This window comes from Oncorhynchus gorbuscha, linkage group LG08 (assembly GCF_021184085.1).
Source record: "Oncorhynchus gorbuscha isolate QuinsamMale2020 ecotype Even-year linkage group LG08, OgorEven_v1.0, whole genome shotgun sequence".
NCBI lineage: Eukaryota > Metazoa > Chordata > Actinopteri > Salmoniformes > Salmonidae > Oncorhynchus > Oncorhynchus gorbuscha.
Window position 1 is genome coordinate 57,120,730 of NC_060180.1, and position 22,020 is coordinate 57,142,749.

General features: G+C 38.8%; 1 protein-coding gene across 1 annotated transcript in view; it reads left to right on the top strand.

Annotated features, from left to right (window-relative positions):
• The window catches only part of LOC124041874 (BMP/retinoic acid-inducible neural-specific protein 3-like), a 106,200-nt gene extending 86,482 nt beyond the window's left edge, over positions 1–19,718 (top strand). Inside the window, exons 7-8 of the mRNA XM_046359971.1 lie at positions 8,306–8,528; positions 14,984–19,718. Of these exons, the coding sequence (XP_046215927.1) occupies positions 8,306–8,528; positions 14,984–16,103 (1,343 nt within the window). The 3' untranslated portion in view covers positions 16,104–19,718. The remainder of the gene's footprint in view (positions 1–8,305; positions 8,529–14,983) is intronic.
• The last annotated feature ends 2,302 nt before the right edge of the window (positions 19,719–22,020 follow it).

Here is a 22,020-nt window from a genome sequence, read left to right on the forward strand (position 1 = left end):
TCATGCACATAGGCTACCCTTGTCAAGTCTACTGACACTATTCACAATACTGCATGTCCGCCTCACAAAAATTACATCTACCATAAAGGGAATTTAAGGTCATGTTTGGTATATAAAACAAATACGATTAAACAATATAATAACTGTGAGTGGGAACATAGTTAAATCCCATCTGTCTTCATCCAACTAGGCCACCTGGCTTCCTTTATATATACAACCTTGATAATGCCCAAGGTTAATACATTTTATTATCCAGAACCATCAAATACACAAAATATGAATGAGTGAATGAATGAGGATTATAATTCACTTAATGAATTAGGATTCTAATGGTTACCTGGACCTCATTTAGCATTTAATCATAACGGCTGGCAGACCGTGCATATTTTGTCTTAAGGATTAAGAATCAGTGTACCATTTTGTTAAAGATTAGAGCCAATTTAAAATAGTAGACAGCATATTTTAACAGAGAGCCAAACAACATCCTAGTTTACACTCTGTCACGCCCTGGCCTTAGTTATCTTTGTTTTCTTTATTATTTTGGTTAGTTCATAGTGTGACATGGGGGATTTATGTGTTTTGCCTGGTCTAGGGGTTTTGTATGTTTATGGAGTGTTTTTCCTGGTCTAGGTGTTTATGTAAGTCTATGGTTGCCTAGATTGGTTCTCAATTAGAGGCAGGTGTTTATCGTTGTCTCTGATTGGGAACCATATTTAGGCAGCCATGTTCTTTGGGTATTTTGTGGGTGATTGTTTCCTGTGTCTGTGCCACACAGGACTGTTTCATTGCCAGTTCACTTTGTTATTTTGTGTTCATGGTCAGTTTTCCCTGTTAAAACATGGACACCTACCACGCTGCGTATTGGTCCGATCCTTGCTTCACCTCCTCAGAGGAAGAGGAGGAAATCTGCGGTGACACACTCTTAGAAAAAGGGTGCTATTTAGAATCTAAAAGGGTTCTTTGTCTGTACACATAGAAGATCCCCTTTAAATAACCCTTGTTGGTTCAAGGCATAACCCTTTTGGTTCCAAGTAGAACCGTTTTGGGTTACATGTAGAACCGGATCCCAAAATGGTTTTGCCTGGAACCAAAAAGGTTTTGACCTGGAACCCTTTGGGAACCCTTTATTCTAAGAATTGTACCTGTCAGATACTGTTCGTGGAAGACGTTACAGGGTTATGACAAATGCATTCTCTGAAAGAGTGATAGCTGATGACGATAGCTTACCTGGTAGCAATGTTGATACTGTATATGGAGTCAAAAGGCGAATTAGTACTGCTGGGAATTGCCAGGGACCTCACAATATGATGTTATCCCAGATATGATATGTATTGCAATTCTCATGATTCTATATGCATTGCGATCCAATACTGGAATTGTATTGTGATTCGATGTTCCAAACATATTGCTCACCATATGTCTGCTGCAGAGGGATAAGAGAGAGCCATGAGAAAACGAGTTTTGATCAGTAATGGAAATAAGTCCTGAAAACAAATTGGCTCCCTATTTAAAAGAAGATGGAGAACAAGCTATGAAGGAAAAATACTGGAGTTTTGGTGCAGGTACAGCCAACTAGCGAGAAAATAATCTTGCAATATTTCCAAAACGATACGAAATATCGGCTAAAATAATATCCCAATATGCAACTGCATCAACTTCATTCCTCCATCAATACTAATTAGAGGAATATAATGTATTTTTCCATGGCAATACATTCTTACTATAGAACACAGAAGAACAAATGACTGTCTCATTCCCAACTGCAGCTTGATGGTGTAACATTGGAGAGTACTGCTTTCATACTGTAAGAGCAATGAAAAAATATATTCCTGTTATGCTCCTTGGTCAGGTTAGAGAAACTGGTGCCCGACTACAAGAACTGGGCTAGATCCAATAGATGACTCAGCTCAATAAAATGTCCTTAGAAATGTTCCCAAAGCATCTGCTTTAGTCACTGGACAGCAGGCGTCCTCTATGGCACTGAAATTACATATTTTGGCGAAATATCTCATTCAATACATTACTCACTAAGTGTAAAAACCATTATCCTCAGGCAAGTATTCTGAGAAATAGCTGCTGGGGAAATGCTGCCTGAATGATTGACCCCCTCCTGTTCACTAAATATATTATCCAGGTTGGATCTTACCGCATGACTTGGTGAAATATTCCAAACAGTCAATGCTAAATAACTTGTGAGCTTACTCAAGCTTCTGGTGTTACCCTCTCTGTTGTCAAAGTTGACCTGGCAGTAGTAATGAAACAATTTGTCATGCTTATTAATAATACCCAAAAGGGGTTTGATTTGTATAACATGAGGTAAAAGGGAATTGTCTAATGGCATTCTAAAGAAACTGTATTTCTCAATAAATTATAACAGAAGCAGTACTACTGTGCTTCACATCCCTGAAACGGATGGTTCTTCTGGGTTATAAATTGTGGCAAAGCGATACTGTAACACAATGATCACCAACAAGGGCAAAAGAGTGTACAACATCAGCTAGAATGAGCATCCTAATTCCAATAAATATTTGATGATGATGTTATATTGAATGTCAGATTTGGTTTAATGGGAAACATTTCAGTACAGCATTCATTGTATGCAACATAAACCCTTAAATGGCAACAATAAAAATCCCTGATTGCTGAACATAGCCAAATTGATAGTTTGTCTTAGCTCATGTGTATAGCCATCCATGATCAAAGGAAACAGTAATCATGAATCTGTAGATTTTTCCTAAGAAATCATAAAGCTATCATGAGTTTGTGACATCTTGCTCCACACGTTAGCCATAAATACTGAAATATCTGAGCCTTGCAGATCAAGAGCAAGAGTCAGTGTCAGGTTATTATGTTTCAGCACCAACCCTGGAAGAAGGAATCATTGTAGTAGTGGAAATTGATCTCCTTTATGAGTTTGTCGAACCTTAGAGCACATAGTGGTGTTTTTCCATGCTAAAATCACCCACCAGAGAGCAATAAGCAGAAACCTGATAGCATTGGTTTCCCGTGTGTGCAAAGGTCGAATATATTTATTGTTCATGCTTTACCAGCACTGACAGAAAGTGAGGAGCATTTCTCATATGAAAAATGTTCATATGTTCAAGGCAAAATAACAAGATACTTGATTTCTTGAAGAAAAGCTATTGAAAATATAGTAATACTACAGTATTCCTTGAGCCTACAATAGGTGAATATTTATTTGTCTGATGGGAAAGTTGCTAGTCTCACATTAACAAAGAATCCTGTTCAGACAGCATTGTGTTACTTTGTGAGTAATCTCGGTTAACCCATACATGTTAAGAGAAGTGATTAAGAGATGCTAACACCTGTGAAATCATGATTTGTCCAAATAACCAGAACTGCTGCTGCTCGTTATCCGACACATCCCATTCAGTCCTGACAGATTCTTCAGTTAACAGGCAGAATCGGTCCACAAGCGATTACTTTGTGAGTTATCCAAAGGGAGAGAGAGTTATAAGCCCTTTACAAGGCAAAAGAGATTAACCCTCAATGCAAATCAGATCCTGCAGTTTACTGTGTGGTATAATATGTCGTTGGGTCAGATCATATGTCTTACTTCCTCCCACTGTGCAATCAAAAACAGTGCTTCTGCTCATCATTATTTGGTTGTGGGCTGGGAGCAATACATACTTGACCTGTGGTTTTTCATAGTGAGTCTTAGACTTTACATTGGTTAATAATAGGATCTAGAAACATACTGAACAAATAAAGTGTTTCAGTCTCATCTAATAACTGCAACAGCAGCCATATTTGATCACATAGCAGGACCTTTAGTTTGATTACATTTTTTGTTATACCTGATGAGTCATTGGCATTCATATATGTTGTCTTAGCCCACAAACTGTACAGCATATCTCAAGTGGTACGATTTCATATTGAAAATATTTATTTGTGTTTTGAAAATTGAACGTGTCTTTAAGGGACAAAACAAAAGGATATTTTAAGATATTAATGTAAATATGAATATCTTATCCAGTTCCGGATCACATTATATGCCACCAGAAAGCCTAGTAACGATCAACTAGTTTATTTGTGCTGTTTGCATAATGTATTTCTTATCTGATACAGGTTGTATTTTCTATATGCTCAGTCTGAGCCCAACAAGATCCCCCCTCAATATCTGATATTTCCAAATCTGATACACAGAGAAAGTGAAAGTGTTGTTCTTAGTCCTGTCTCTGGAATATAAAGTGTTGAAAAATGTCATAGGAGAATAGGAACCTTGTTCATAAAGAGCGAGCATCAACTGCAGTAGTTCCTACAGATAATTTACCAATCCCGACAAGTTTTACCTTGAAAGAAGTGCTGTCTTTATGTCAGTGTACCATATAGTGCACTGTAACTATAATGTCAAATACGGTGGAGGCACTGTATTGTAGTTGCCGTCAAAGTGCCACAAGCAACCATTTGATGTGTTTGTGATGATAGCTTGACAGCCATGTCTCACTGTGTTTTCCACTCAAAGTATTCCAGTAGGAGTAGTATACCCATGGAAAGAAAAAATGGAGACATACATTTGAAAGAAGGATGGTGAACTTAGATCTCTCTTAAAGGTCCAATGCAGGCATTTTTTTAAATCTCAAAATCAAATCCTTTCTAGGTAACAATTAAGTACCTTACTGGGATTGTTTTCAATTAACGTGGTAAAAAAAAAAGTTTCTTAGCAAAGAGCAATGTCTCAAGCAAGAATTTAGCTAGGACTGTCTGGGAGTGGTCTGAGTGGGGAGGGGAAAACTGAAAACTAGCTGTTATTGGCAGAGAGGTATGGAACGCTCTCTCTTATTGGTTCATTAAGTTAAAACAGGCTGGAATTTCAGGCGATCTTTTTAAACTGCTCTTACACTAAAAGGGCATTTTCATCATATTCACAATTTCACAGTATTATTTCAACCTAGTGTGGAAATATATATAAAACGTAAAACAATCATAATTTTTACTGCACTGGGACTTCTGCACCACAAAGAATATCACATTTACATAAGTATTCAGACCCTTTACTCAGTACTTTGTTGAACAACCTTTGGCAGCAATTACAGCATCAAGTTTTCTTGGGTATGACGGTACAAGCTTGGCACACCTGTATTTGGGGAGTTTCTCCCATTCTTCTCTGCAGATCCTCTTAATTAAGCTCTGGCAGGTTATATGGGGAACGTTGCTGCACAACTATTTTTAGGTCTCTCCAGAGATGTTTGATCGGGTTCAAGTCCGGGCTCTGGCTGGGTCACTCAAGGACATTCAGAGACTTGTTCCGAAGCCATTCCTGTATTGTCTTGGCTGTATGCTTAGGGTCGTTGTCCTGTTGAAATGTGAACCTTCTCCCAAGTCTGAGGTCCTGAGTGCTCTGGAGCAGGTTTTCCTCAAGGATCTTTCTGTACTTTGCTCTGTTCATCTTTGTCTCGATCCTGACTAGTCTCCCAGTCCCTGCCACTAAAAAATATTCCCACAGCATGATGCTGCCACCATGCTTCACCGTAGGGATGGTGCCATGTTTCCTCCAGACATGACGCTTGGCATTCAGGCCAAATAGTAATCTTGGTTACATCAGACCAGATAATCTTGTTTCTCATGGTCTGAGAGTCTTTGAGTGCCTTTTGGCATACTCCAAGCGGGCTTTCATTTGCCTTTTACTGAGGAGTGGCTTCCGTCTGGCCACTCTACCATAAAGGCCTGATTGGTGGTGTGCTGCAGAGATGATTGTCCTTCTGGGAGGTTCTCCAATCTCCACAGAGGAACTCTGGAGCTCTGTCAGAGTGACCATTGGGTTCTTGGTCACCTCCCTGACCAAGGCCCTTCTCCCTGGATTGCTCAGTTTGGCCGGGCGGCCAGCTCTAGGAAGAGTCTTGGTGGTTACAAACTTCTTCCATTTAAGAATGATGGAGGCCACTGTGTTCTTGGGGACCTTCAATGCTGCAGAATTTTTTTGCTACCCATCCCCAGATCTGTGCCTCGACACAATCCAGGCTCCAGCTCTAAGGACAATTCCTTCAACCTCATGGCTTGTTTTTTTTCTCTGACATGCTGTGGACTCCAATCAAGTTGATGAAACTCCCCAAGGATTATCAATGGAAACAGCATGCCCTTGAGCTCAATTTCGAGTGTCATAGAAAAGGGTCTGAATGCTTGTGAAAATAAGATAATTCTGTTTTTTATTTGTAATACATTTGCAAAAGTGTTTTTTTTAAACACTTTTCGCTTTGACATTATGGGGTATTGTGTGTAGATTGCTGAGAAAAAATATATTTAATCAATTTTAGAATAATACTAACGTAACAAAATGTGGAAAAATGTCTGAATACTTTCCCGAATGCACTGTATGTTAATAACTTGTTCAATCAAAGCAATGGAAGAGATATGGGGATTCCAAGGCGGGTTCCTTAATAATTCAGGTTCAGGATTCAGTAATAACAAAAACATTTAGTAATCCATTGAGAAATGGGAAGATATTATATCACTGTATTCCATGCAACGACATTGCAAAAGCATCTGCTCTGTAACATACAACTCAAAGATACAAGCTTTATGGCAGTGCATTGTCCTCATTTAAAATATTGGTTTCACCCTGCCTAATATCAAATAATAGTTGCAGTGCTGCCATTCAAAACCATGATTCAAAATCCTTGTTGTTGAGAAAAAATAAACAAGCCCAGCTTGCTGTCTGTTCTGTTCATGGTTATATGAATCACTAATACGCCCATCAGAATGAAAGTGGGCTGTGTCCATTATGGGAAATAACCACATCCCTTTTTCTGACACATTTTTAAAGGCCTACATTTTCCATGAATGTGAACATAAAGTCACAAATGCCAAGAAAAAGGGGAATAGACAGACACATTACTTGTGTGTTCTGTGAATCCCAATGATCATTCAAATGGCCTGGGTTCTCCAGTACATGTGGAGGGAAGCAGAGGCATTGATCACTCCAGTTAATGGCACCATATCCTACGTCCCAAATGGCACCATATCCCCGCTCCTATGGGCCCTAGTCAAAAGTAGTACACTAAAAAGGGAATAGGGTACCATTTGGGACACATCCCGTATGTTTCACATGGTGGGTGAGCCTGACAAACAGCAAGTTGATGCGCCCTGATTTTCAGCTATAGGGTCCAAGGTGAAAGATTAGTTTTTTATTAGATGATATTACCACTCTATAGCCTTGGCTTGTCAGGTGGGTGGTTAGAATCCGTAAGTGCATGCTAGAAAGATGTGTTATTTGATGAGGGCATAATGTGGTGTCTAACCACATATGAAAGTACGCTGTTACTCTGCCTCCTCGTGTCAAAGGAGACCACATTTTCGGAAATAGGTAACCATAAGGGAATAACATCTATGTAAGTACAGGCAGGTACATAATAGGCTACTTATCACTGCTTGTTCTGTTTTCCAAGAAAAAGGGAAGTAGTAGCGTACATTACCAGTCAAAAGTTTGGACACACCTACTCATTCAAGGGTTTCCAATTAATGCATGTGAACGCATGCCGACAACATAGACATTTAGTAAGGCTTTTTCAGGAGTAGTTCCTCTGGTATGATGCCCATGTCAACAAATAATCAGGCAGGAGGTCTATCGAGATATAATGCAATCAAATAATTTACCATTAAACAAAATATTTTAACACTGAACAAACGAATGGATCTATCAACTACCTATTGCGACATCGCATGCATTTGAGACTGATAGTAATGAAGAGAGGTGACACCGCAAGTCCGATGTGTAACCCAATTGAGCCGTTGAATGTGATAAACTAAAACTTGATGTTTTCAACTCATTTGGTGTTGGCTCTGGGAGCCAGAGGTAGCTCACTCAGGATCAACAAGCACTGTAAAGACCTGAGCCTGTCAGTTTAACTAGAAATGTACTCACTACAGGTTTGCCAAGAGTAGCATACAGGAATATAAAAGCTCCAGCCCCCATAACAATTGCAGGTCTCACTCAGTTGGGCTTTGTAAAAAAGTACGGTGTGTCTTCATTGCAGTGATTTGATAAGATACTTCATAGCAGCTACATAGGGATATAACTTGCCTAGGGTATAAGTAGGAAGTCTCTGGATGGTTTAAATTAGTGAAATAGTGAAATAATATAATGATAATGTAGAGCTGCCCATGGTAAATTAGGGATATGAACCATAATTGCACTTTAAAAGGTATAATCCATAATATAAATATCTGGTTAAAATTAAGAAAAGTGAAGAAAATGAAAATATATTGATGATTGTGAAATTATTTACTTTTTTAAGATGAATAAAACTAACCATGTTTTTATGGTGATTGTTTCTCAATTTCTTAGATGAATTCAAGGCCTTCATGAAAAAACTACCAACGGACCGTTTTTTAAACACATCCATGGTATTCAAGTTTTGGGCAACAGATGCAGCTCTCCAGAAGCGCTACAGCCAATTGGAGATCAGCACCAATTTGGTTCTTGGGAAAGCCCAGAAGATTGTGAGGAAACTCTTCACTCTGAGCAAGCGCTGTCCCAAACTGCCAAGGATCAGCCTCTCTAGAGAAAGGTACGAAAATGTGAACATCACATGCTCTTAAATGATTGCTGAAATATATTGTAATATCTGCCATCAGATGAAAACGTGTTTATTTTGGCTTTAGAACATATTACACCTACTTTATTGGTAAATTACATACATTAACTATTATGTAAAACCACTTGATGGCATTCTATCATCATCATTGTTTCCTCTTTTATATCAAGTTATGTTGTTTGGGTCAGGTCTTCATGGTCTTCACCCTTGACTTTTTCCCCATTTTGTGGTGTTACAGCCTGAATTTAAAATGGATTTAATTGAGAAGTATTCAAAGTGTTTTTTATGGCAAGCCTAAATAAGTTCAGGAGTAACAATTTGCTTAGCATGTCACATAATAAGTTGCATAGACTCAATAATAGTGTTTAACATGATTTTTGAATGACTACCTCAACTCTGTACCCCACACACACATTATGTAAGGTCCCTTAGTCGAGCAGTGAATTTCAAACACAGATTCGACCACAAAGACCAGGGAGGTTTTCCAATGCCTCGCAAAGAAGGGCACCTATTGGTAGATGGGTAATAAAAAAGCAGACATTGTATATCCCTTTGAGCATGGTGAAGTTATTAATTACACTTTGGATGGGGTATTAATACACCCAGTCACTACAAGATACAGGCAAGATACAGGTGTCCTTCCTAACTCAGATGCCTGAATGGAAGGAAACTGCACAGGGATTTCACCATGAGGCCAAAGGTGACATTAAAACAAGAGTTTAACCCTTCGACGACATTCGACAACATTCCGCTGAAAAGGCAGCGAGCGAAATATATATATATTTTTTTAAATATGTAACTTTCACACATTAACAAGTACAATACAGCAAATTAAAGATTAGCAAGATGTTTATCTACCCATCGTGTCCAATTTCAAAAATGTTTTACAGCTAAAGCACAACATATGATTATGTTAGATCACTGCCAAGTCGAAAAAACACACAGCCAAAGATAGGAGTCACAAAAAGCAGAAATATAGATACAATTAATCACTAACCTTTGATGATCTTCATCAGATGACAACCCTAGGACATCATGTTACACAATACATGTATGTTTTGTTCGATAATGTACATATTTATATCCAAAAATCTCAGTTTACATTGGCGCGTTACGTGCAGTAATGTTTTCATTCCAAAACATCCGGTGATTTTACAGAAATACTCATAATAAACATTGATAAAAGATACTAGTGTTATTCACTGAATTAAAGATAGACTTCTCCTTCTCCAGATATTTTTTAACTTTACGGAAAAAGCATAATCTGAGAACAGCGCTCAGAACCCAAAACAGCCAGAGGAATATCCGCCATTTTGGAATCAACAAAGTTAGAAACAACACCATAAATATTCACTTACCTTTGACGATCTTCATCAGAAGGCACTCCCATGAATCCCATTTCGACAATAAATGACTCATTTGTTCCATAAAGTTCCATCATTTATGTACAAATAGCCACTTGTTGTTAGCGTGTTCAGCCCAGTAATCCATCTTCATGAGGCGCAGGCACTTCATCCAGATAAAACTCGAAAAGTTCTGTTAAAGTCCTTTAGAAACATGTCAAATGATGTATGGAATCAATCTTTAGGATGTTTTTAACATAAAACATCAATAATGTTCCAACCGGAGAATTCCTTTCTCTTCTGAAAAAGCACTGGAACGCGAGGTAACTCTGTCATGAGACCAAGACTCTCTGCCAGACTACTGACTCATGAGCCACTCCTTTATAGTAGAATCCTCATTCAAGTTTCTAAAGACAGTTGACATCTAGTGGAAGCAGTAGGAAGTGCAATAGCATCCATATCTCGATGTGTATTCGGTAGGCCAAGCTTAGAAAAACTACAAACCTCAGATGTCCCACTTCCTGGTTGGATTTGTCTCAGGTTTTCACCTGTCATATGAATATATGCCATTTAGCAGATGCTTTTATCCAAAGCGACTTACAGTCATGTGTGCATACATTCTACGTATGGGTGGTCCCGGGGATCGAACCCACTACCCTGGCATTACAAGCGCCATGCTCTACCAACTGAGCTACTGAGTTGTTTTCTATTCAAATCTAATAATAATAATATAATAATATAATATGCATATATTAGCATCTGGGACAGAGTAGGAGGCAGTTCACTCTGGGCACGCTATTCATCCAAAAGTGAAAATGTTGCCCCCTATCTCAAAAAAGTTTGGCTGTGAAAGGAGGATGGCTCAACAACATTGTTGTTACTCCACAATATTAACTCAATTGACAGAGTGAAAATGAAGCAGGTACAGAATAAAAATACTCCAAAACATGCATCCTGTTTGCAACAAGGCACTAAAGTAATACTGCAAAAAATGTGGCAAAGCAATTCACTTTTTGTCCTGAATACAACGTCTTATGTTTGGGGCAAATCCAATACACCACATAACTGAGTACCACTTAGGGCTGTTGCAGTGACCGTATTACTGCCAAAGCGGCGGTGATGAGTCATGAAGACAGTTAAATTCCATGTGACCATTTAGTCATGTTAATTAGGCTTCTCCCAGCTCTGATGCCACTGATGGTCATTAGTAGCCTACCAAACTTGCTAACTGTCTTGTACTCGGCACTCTATTGTCCCTCTAATCACTCTGACATCAATGCAAATGTAATCAAAATCTAATCAAACATGAGCTCATGTCACGCAACATTTCTATAGGCCATGTAATTGCGCAAGAAAACAGAGGAGGAACCCATCTGCTTTCTATAGGCTAGGCCTACTATATTTATTTCTCAACTTTGCTAATATTAATCACAATGCTTATATTTACAACAGGAGTATTGCCTACCTGGCTGGTATGAAAATGAACCACAGGAAAAGCGTCCTCCAATCGCTATTTAAGTAATAAATAAAAACGGTGCATGATAATGGTCCATTCTAAATCAAAACAAATTTCACGCAAATATTATTTAGTATATCTAAAGACCAGATTAAATCAAGAATAGTCTGATGACAATATTAGCCTATCACTTGTGAATTATATACTATGACTTGTGAATAATGCCCAGCATAATAAACAATTTATTTTTTTTGCAACATTTTCTGAACATAGTCGCACACATCATGTAGCCTAGCTCATAGGCATAGTTTGTTTAACAACTAAAGTGGCCAAATAACTTCTTAAAATTAAGAAGGGGTGTAGAGCCTAACTGACATACCGATAACATGATGCATGATACATAAAGCAGCGAGTGAGTTTAAAGTTTGTGGAAGCTCATTTTCACCATTAAAATGCACCTTTACAATAAAAGCATTACATGTATAATTGCATTTGCGGTCACTTTTGAGAATGGTGTTTCCCTCTAATAGAACATTAATGCTTATGGCCTACTACCATGTGCGCATTTCTGCACTTATAATGTGAAATAGCCTACTAGTTCATCAACATTTTAAGCTGAAAACGTTCTGATCTGTTGCGTCAGCCACATTGCATCAAAATGTTTTTTTGAAGGTAGTGGTTGTATGAATTTGGGATCTATCGCATCCCACAACTGTCCCAGACTATGTTTGGAATATTTATTTCTCGCACAGAATACTGTAGGTTGACCTTTTCACTATGGAGGATAGTAGATTGACATAGGCTAGTGCTTTTGCTGTTCGTTAGGCCTACTATTGTTGTTGGCTGACGAAAAGTAAATGTGGACAGTTCTTCCAATATCTTCAATATGCACCTCGGAATTGGATAAGGATGCGCGCAGTTGCGTCCCCGATGTGTCGTTCTTCACTTGTAGCCTGTGAGAAAGATCCAATCATGTGATGGAGAGCCATGTAAGTGAGAGGTAATTCAGAGCGCGCAGCACAAGGGGAGAAGGGCACAACGCAAGCACTCAGGGAAAAATGTACAACACAGCACTCAGGGAAAAAGGTACAACACAGCACTCAGGGAGAAAGGCACAACGTAGCACTCGGGGAGAAGGGCACAAGAGAAGGGCACAACGTCCGCTGGCTGCAAAAGGCATGGATTTTTTTAGGGTGCATTACTGCATCACTTTGTTAACCGCTCAACACAGAATGTGCGCTCTCTCTCAAATCGTTTGGAGAAAATACCCTTTATTTTTTATTCAGCTTTGTTAATTTGCATTCATCAAACTATAAAATAATGCCACGGAATTCTAAGCAAATCTTGTCTGCTAAATTAACTAGTATAGCCCACAGCAATTTGGCATAGCCAGATCAGGACCTAACCTAAGGACAACTCAGAGTATGCTATTCTGTTCTTCAGAAATAGACTACATTTTCTTCATATCATGCTTCTTTAGAACTGTCTAAAATAAATAATGGATTTGTTGTGAAGATGTAGGCTATATTACATGGATTTATTAGACTAAAATGTAGATGTTCCAAAGGTCTGCATCAATGGGTTGTGTGGAAGCCAGGAGATGCTAAATGTGTTTATGTTTATTAGCGCGGCTGACAAAATCTTGTGACTGCCACAGCCCTAGTACCTTCTCTCCATACTTAGTGTTGGTATGCTTGTAATCAATTACAAGCATAGTGTCGGTATGCTTGTAATCAATAAGGGCTGGGGAGTTTTTAAGGATAAAAAAAATAAACAGAATGGAGCTTAGCACAGGTAAAATCCTAGTGGAAAACCTTGTTCAGTGTGTTTTCCACCAGACACTGGGAGATGAAATCACCTTTCGGCAAAACAATAACCTAAAACACAAGGCCAAATCTACATTGGAGTTTCTTACCAAAAGGACAGTGCATGTTCCTGAGTGGCCAAGTTACAGTTTTTACTTAAATATGGCAAGACCTGACAATGGTTGTCTAGCAATGATAAACAACCAATTTGACAGAGCTTGAAGAATTTTGAAAATAATAATGGGCAAATGTTGCACAATCCAAGTGTGGAAAGCTCTTAGAGACTTACCCAGAAAGACTCTGTAATCGCTGTCAAAGGGGATTCTAAAATGAATTGATTCAGGGGGGTGAATACTTATCAAGATATTTTAGTGTTTTACTTTTCATAAATGTTTTACAGATGTTAGAAATGTTCTTCCACTTTGACATTATAGAGTATTTGATATATTATAGATATATTATAGATTGTTGTCAAAATAAATTATATTAAATCCATTTTAATCCCACTTTGTAACAAAGCAAAATGTGGAAAAAGTAGAAAGGTGTGAATACTTTATGAAGGCACTGACTTGGCTGAGTTGTCTGACATTAAGATGCAATTTGTTATCTGATGCTGTGAGAAAACCAGGGCAAGAGTCTGAAATGAAAAAGAGGGCGAGAGAGAAAGCTGTTTAGTATCTCTGCCCCGATTGAAGTGGTCTGTATGATGTGAGGTCTACAGTGGCATGTCTGTAATCAAGTGCTCTTAGAGACAACAGGTTGGTGTTATTAACGTATTGCCCACTGAACACTTCAATTTCTTTGACAGGCGCTACCTCTGGCTGTCATTCACTTCCTTAACTCTGTTCAAACAAATAAAAACAATCTATTCAGCTCAGCTGAGCCAGAGGATGTATTCTACATTATCATGTGCTATATAATCCCTCAATTTTGATATGCGAGCCGGCGGAAAGGAAAAGTTTCATTTTTGAGATTTATGTTGTGCAAGTCCCAATACAAAACCTGTTGAGCAAAACTACTATTTGCAGAACCAACTACTCAATAGTGCATAGTAGAAAGTTACAGCAAAGTACAAAATTTTTAATTTATGTACAATATTTGTGTTATTTTCCCTCTAAATGAGGTTGCACCTAAAATCCTACCAAAGCTTGTACATAAATAATGAACACAGATTTAATAGCAAATTCACTTTATATAGTGAACATTATGTATAATAAATCGACAAATAGATACAATCCTAAGAATGATTTAGCAATAACATATTGGTATTTAAAAGAACAAGTATGTTCTGCAGGTTCTGGAATACATGTTCTGCATAATTCAATAGGGCTGAGAAATAGTGTGAAATGGACTCTGGAAGACAGACTCCAGAGTAAACGGAACAGTTGAGAGAAGGATCTTGTGTGTAGGGCCCTTGCTATTCTTCTGAATCCCAAAGATGGGCGATAAACCTTTTAAAGGCCACATCAATCATTATTTGACACTTACTAAATGGGATGATGTTAAGTGAACGTTAAGGGCTATATTCCGCGATTGAAATGTAAAGGTTATTTCCGATTGAGCCGACATATGCAGCGTTTACTATGAATGCAGTCTCTGCTAAAGATGGAATATTGCCTATAAATTTCAGCTTTCGCTGTAAAGCTGAATTTCTGCGATGCGCATTGAATAGAGCCCTAGGACATTGTCATCACTTGTGTCCTGTATGCACTACTCTATCCTTTCTATAGGGTACAATAGTGTTAGTCAAAGGTAAAACATTTTAAGTAAAGATGATCTCAAAGTTAAATTATGTTTTTGAAAATAATGCTCTTTCCTCTTTAGGACACCAGGATTTTGGCTGAACAGGGCCCAGTCACTCCTGTACTGCAACGAGCATGGAATCCTGGGCACGTTTTCAGAGGAGATGCAGAGCTGCACCTGCACTGCAGAGCACAGTAGCGCCTGCCAGGGGACAGTGCCCTGTGAGGTCGGAGAGGGGTCAACTTGCCTCTCATGTGCCCCGGACAACATCACCCGCTGTGGCTCCTGCCACCCTGGCAACATCCTGCACCTGGGCTCGTGTCGGCCCAACATAGCAAACTCTCTGGACCACTACCTGAACATTGACTTTGACATGCCGGACACAGAGGTCAAGTATCTTCTCCAGCAGCTGGACAGTCGCATGGAGGTCCATGCCATCTACATCAGCAATGATGTGCGTCTGGGCAGCTGGTTCAACCCGGCCTGGAGGAAACGCATGCTCCTCACTCTAAAGAGCAACAAAAACAAATCCAACCTCATTCATATGCTAATGGGTATCTCATTCCAGATCTGCTCCACTAAAAACAGTACCCTGGAGCCTGTGCCTGCTATCTATGTCAACCCATTTGGGGGCAGCCATTCGGAGAGTTGGTTCATGCCTGTCAACCAACAGGACTTCCCAGACTGGGAGAGAACTAAATTGGAAGCCTCTCTACAGTGCTACAACTGGACGCTGATGCTGGGCAACAAGTGGAAGTCCTTCTTCGAGACGGTGCACATTTACCTGCGCAGCCGCATCCTGACCGACGACCCCACTGTCAACGAGACCCTTTTCTACGAGCCCCTGGACCTGGACGACCACACGTCCAACCTGGGCTACATGAAGATCAACAGTCTCAAGGTGTTTGGCTACAGCATGCACTTTGACCCAGAGGGCATCAAAGACCTGATTATGCAGCTGGACTACCCGTACACGCAAGGAACCCAGGACGCAGCCTTTCATATGCTGCTGGAGATGAGAGACCGCATCAACCGGCTCTCCCCGCCCGGAGTGCAGGCATTGGACATCTTTTCATGTCTGCTCCGACACAGGCTCAAGCTCTCCACCAGCGAGGTGGTGCGCATCCGAGACTCCCTCCAGATTTTCAACTCCAAGCTGCCCAATTCCTCTGAGGCAGAACTGGGCCAGTTATGCAGCTAGCTCAGTCTAAATTAGGGTCCAGAGAGTGCTGTGCTGCTGGTTACTCTTCAGTCATCCGCCAATTTATCCATCTGGTTTGGAAAACATGTACATATATTTCTGAGATGTCTAGAACATTCCTATACACTTTGCTGAAAGACTGTGGCGTGTGTTGAATCTGTTGAATGTGGAGTGATGTCATGACAACAGATAGAGTTTTTAATATAGAAAGCAAGGAACTCAGATGAGTTTTCAAAAGGATCACTATGGCTGATCATCTGTTGGCATGAAGTTGAGGAAACGGAACAGGATTTCCCTTTCTAACTTTTTTTATTTGGTTACAGAACAATTTCATTTAAAAGGGAAAATATGATGTGCTGAATGAGTTGTTGATTATGCTTAACGGTTTATTTTGATAATCCTTCACATTTGTTTATCCTTGCCTTTCCATTTGATCTTTCGTTCAAAACCATACAAGATATGTATTTGTGCTTATGACTGAATCGTTCTATTCAGCAACATTACTTTACCAAAAGAAGGTGAACATTGTGGCAAACTGAGTGGCATAAATGTCTTAAATGTTGAGTTGAGTTTTTCAGCGGACTTCAAAATTCATTCTTCTGACAAGGTTACTAAAGGTCTGTGTATACAGCTCTGTAAATATTGCTCCATCTATGTGGAAAGTGCACACACCTTTTATTTGATAACCAAGTACAAACACCTTTTATTTGATAACCAAGTGCACACACCTTTTATTTGATAACCAAGTGCAAACACCCTAAAAATATTTGTAAAAAAAAAAAAAATCATGCCTTATAATGGAGAGTCAATATTCAGATAAAAAACACATTTAGTTCAGTTTAATTTCCAAGCTAGATGTTTTGAATATATTTTGCAGACATAACACCTTTTTTGGAATAGGCTAACTGTATTTGCATTCTAATGAGTACACTGTATTGTGGATCTTACCTGTAAATGCCAGTCACAATTCCAGTTAAACATATTGCAGAATTTTATTATTTTTTAAACTAGTTCTTTAACTCAAATGTTTATTAATGGTATTCACGGTAGGCCTAGATTGGAACTCAAATTAACATGAGCTGATAAACTGGAGACCATCCATTTCTCTTAGTATAGTATATTCCAACTGGATATGTTTCAAATCTTTTACACGGATTGTGATGGTTCAACAATTGACCATACTGCTATATCTATGTCATATGATAAAATACTATTTGACCTTTCATTATTTACAAAACCTACATCTTGAGTGAAAAATTGCTGTCATAAATCTACTGCTGGAATAGCTGTGTTTCTAGGATTTATCAATTGTACCATTGGACAATAGGAACATTTGGTCTCGACAAAGAACACATATTTAAATGTCCCTCTTCGCTGTACGAATCCTCTTTGTTACCATGAAATGGAATTACCCTGGGTGCTTCCTGATAAGATGAATGTTCTCTAATATATGAAGTGCAGCATTTGCAAGTTAAAACTCATTTCCAAGGTTGTCACAGTGCACGGGAACCAAACACACATTGTCACATTGCATCAAACTCACTGTGCTTCTGAACAACCTGGGAAAAACATCAAACTATTTTAATAAGATGGGAGTCACAAACACAGAGTTTGTAAATAAAAGTTATTTATCTTGATCTCATCTAGAAATCATCACTTGCCCTTCAGCTAATCGTCAGGACAGTGAAGGACACCCAATCAATCAAGGAGGGTCTATTATGCTGTGTAAACATTTCAAACATTCCCACAAGAAAATGAGGGAAATGGGGTTGGCAATTTTTCTCCAATGATTTATTATGTTTTGAGAGTCCAATAATTTAATTTATGTTGTGGTATTGGTCAAATAAAATGTGGTCCTTGTACTTCTTTTTTTTGCCTGTACCTGTGTAGGTCATGTAGTACAGTCATCAATTACAATTTTGATTAAAGGTTCAGAGAAATTTTAGAAATACAAAGTGTCTGGAGAATATATTATTATTAGCACACAGAGAAAGAGAGAGGGGGAGAGAGAGATAAACTATAAACATTATCAACAACAAATACAAGGTACTATTACAATTTCATTACTATGGACATTATCATATAATAGAAACATTCAAACATTCCACTCCAAATCCACATCCACTTGCATAACAGTCTAAAATCTAAGCATGCAAATGAATGCATATTAACTCTCCTTGACTTGATTGGCTAGCCTCTCGTTACATGATAGACAGTACACTGAGTACCGCAGATGATTTCATAGAGCATTTATTTGCCATGTTTTCCTTTCTGTTTGTTTGTTGCCTTTGACTGCCTCTGACTGCCTCTGTCCATAGGACAGTAACTGACGGATAGCATGGCTGCCAGCACACAGCACTTATCATACCACCCAGATGTTCTTCTTTCAAACTCTGTATTATTTTATGTCAATCAGTGGTGTAATTTCTTCCAATTCTGCCACATTGGACTTCTTTTAACATTTGAGGCACTTCATTGTTAACGGCGGCCGTCCTTGAGCTTTTCATGGCCACCATGTTCAAGGCTGGACAGCTCTTTTCATGTGTGCTCGATCCATTTTCCATTGGTGAGAGGACGCCTGACATGTAAATATCCCTGTGGAAGTAAAAGGTCTTCTACAATGCCAACACTGTCACTTAGCAGTGGCCTGTTTGTCTGGTGTGCAAGTCTTGGGACTGGTGCCAACGTCCTTAGGCCTCAGACAGGCATGACCTCACAATTACGGTTTATAACTTATTTGATATGTGGGGGACATCTTTCTTTCCACAGGGAGCCCAACCTCAGCTTTTCAATGGGTAATGATATGAGAGAATGGCACCACTATAAGAGGTTATCATTACAGTTTGATTTGAATGTCATCTTTAGCTGCCTTTATTTAATTACATGTTCTATGTCATCAGTATTGCTACCATCAGAATCAAACTATATATAAAGGTGGTAGTAACATGGTTAAAAGATTTGAACAAGTTGTGAACACTTACAATGATCAATTATATACATTTATCTCTGATATAATTACAGTTATAACTTGTTCCTATATTTCTACCATGTACGTACCTATGCTGTAAAGTACACTACTTATGCGAGCCATTCAAGAAATAAGCAACAAACTCTCTGTATGTCTAGCTTGTACTATTCCTGACATAATTAACCCAAGCAGTTTTTCCGTACAGTATGAAAGGTAATTGTCGTTCGAAAAATGTACAGATATTTCCTAAACGCCTTCAACTTCTGTATGGTTATAGAATAAGATGTTGTTTTGCCCCTGAAAGCTACAAATGTCCAGAACCAAAGTGCTGAATGTAAATATTCTTAGGTTGACTCCATCGACTTTGATCAGACTCTACTTCACACAGCTCAATCAAGAATATGAAATATCAGCTCAGTATCCAGCTGAAAGAGTTATATTTGATTATATGATCAAGTTTTATGTATTTGTATCTGTACATACTGAATGAGGCGCTACATACACAAACATACTGATATGCTTACTGGTTGGCTCTGTAAAGAACCGTTTAACTTTTTATTATTGTTTGATCAAAAATATTTGTTTCTCTCAATGTTTTAACAGGATGTAAATGTTCTTATATTAAATAATAAAAAAGAACAACTAAGTTTGCATTTCTTTGTATTCTATCCATATAAAAACAATTAATTGGATGCAAGGTATTTCAGATATGCATTCGAAAATACTTTGGAGTATGTTACCTTTTTCAGTTGCGTATGTGTTCTGATAATGATATTTCATTCTGACTACTTTCGATGTCAGTGGAGGTGGTTGGGAGAAGGTATAGGAGGGCTCATTGTAATGGCTGGAACGGAATAAAAGGAACGGAGTCAAACGTGGTTTCCATATGTTTGTGTTTGATACCATTCCATTCCAGCCATTACAATCAGGCAGTCCTCCCACAGCTCCTCCCAGCAGCCTTCACTGATATATGTGTTGTTATTGCAATGTTACTCTGCAGTGAGGTGCAAACTTTACTTTGGACTGTCGTTGTGGATACAACCGCAAATCAATACATATTAGTACCTGACAAATGTCTGGTCTGAATGAGAAGAAGAGTAATAATTAAATTGAATAAAGTTCATGGTGGTTTATTTATCCCTGCCAAAAACTCTTTAAGAAATAAAGGTCAGCCCAGAAAAAGAGGGAGAGAGAAATTTGCATGCAAGCATTCTATGCTTGGGTAAAGATCTGTGAATCGATAGGCTGACTGAGGGCTGACAGAATGACAGGTGCTGGGATTGCTGAAGGACATCTGGGGAGGGAGGGGAGACAGAGAATCTGACAGCTAGCTTTAATGAATAGTAATTATTTCCCAAGTAGAAGTGTGTCTGTGCAGCATTGGGTGGAAAAACTGACACCAAGCAGTCAACACATATGTGTCAGCTACATGTCATGACTGTTGGCGGCTGTGATTGTATACCATGCAGATGTATTCTTTCATGCCCTACATCGAATCGTGGCATGATGCCAATGCTGAAACTCTATGGCCTTTTGTGTGAACATGTTTTGAAGAAAGGCCTTTATATTGATTCTCAATAGTTTAAAGTTATTCAGCATCATGCACAGGAAGTAAGGGTGAAGTACTGTGTGAGCAGAAGGGAGGACCAATGATAATCCACTTAATTCTAAATTGACATGATGAGGTGAAATTAGGTGACATTTAATGATGTCTGACCGCAAACGAGACACAACAACACAGTATTATACAATAAATCATATATTTATAATGATTTATAAAAGACAAGTGAGTATCCTCAACCATCGTGCTCTTAATCTTCTCAGTCTTCAAGACCGTCAAGTTAAGTTAAATTTTAAACCGAAGTATGGAAAGTGAGAATTGACTCACAGTATCCTCAGGGCTGAGAAACTGTAAGGAGGATTGTCCAAAAATAAAGAAATATAAAAGGACTGGCTTTCCAGATCTCTTCTCGATGCTTTAGGCCATGAAACAATAAGAGGGCAAAAGAGGGCTTCTTATTGGCTATGACTCATCTGAAGCTGCACAGTGCGGCCTCGAAGGGATAGTTCAGTATTTTGGCAATGAGGCCCTTTATCTACTTCCCCAGTCAGATCAACTTGTTGATACCATTGTTATGTATCTTGCGTCCAGTATGTAGGGCCATAGTGCCAAAATCCCAAACTAGATTTTTGGGGTTCTCAACATTTGAAGATGACAGGGATACAACCACTTTATTAAGTCATTGCAAGGGGGTTAGATACGATACAAGGTTTCTACAAAAATCTTGTTGCTGAAGCCTCATTGATGGAGTGTGAGTGGCCAACTAGTGTAACGGTATTGAACTTGGCAAACAATCAATAGCAATACTAAAGGCTCAATTAATACCTTGAAGAGTGTGAGGGGAGGGGAGTGGAGGGGAGAGGAGGGGAGAGATGTGTGTCAGTCTTTCTCAAGTGGGCTGGACTTCAAAGGAGCTGTTTGATATGCCATATTTTTGTAAATAATGACCAGTACAGGAAGTAGTCACATTAACTTCACATTTAGTCTTCAATAAAAGGTTTACGTAGGTAGGAATTCATGTTTGATGTGAGCTGAAGTGAACGGTTTCATTTATTCCGTTTTATTTTATTTCTCGACTTAATGAATGAACTGATACAGCTCTCTTGTACCACCATTTGAATAGTGTATTTTGGATTTAAATGATATGATAACAACGTGTTATGTAAATGGTAATCAGATCTTGGGACTCTAATCGTAGTCATGTCTGCAGCAGTATAGGAGGAGATAAACCAGTGCAGAAAAGATGCATGCAAGCGTATCTTGCAAAGAAATCCAATAGCCTTGAATACTGAGTAGAAAACCACACGATACTATGAAACACATCCACCAGGTCCTCTTGGGTAAACGTTGGAAGCCAGCGAGGAGAGAGAAGGGGCAAAGAGGAGGAG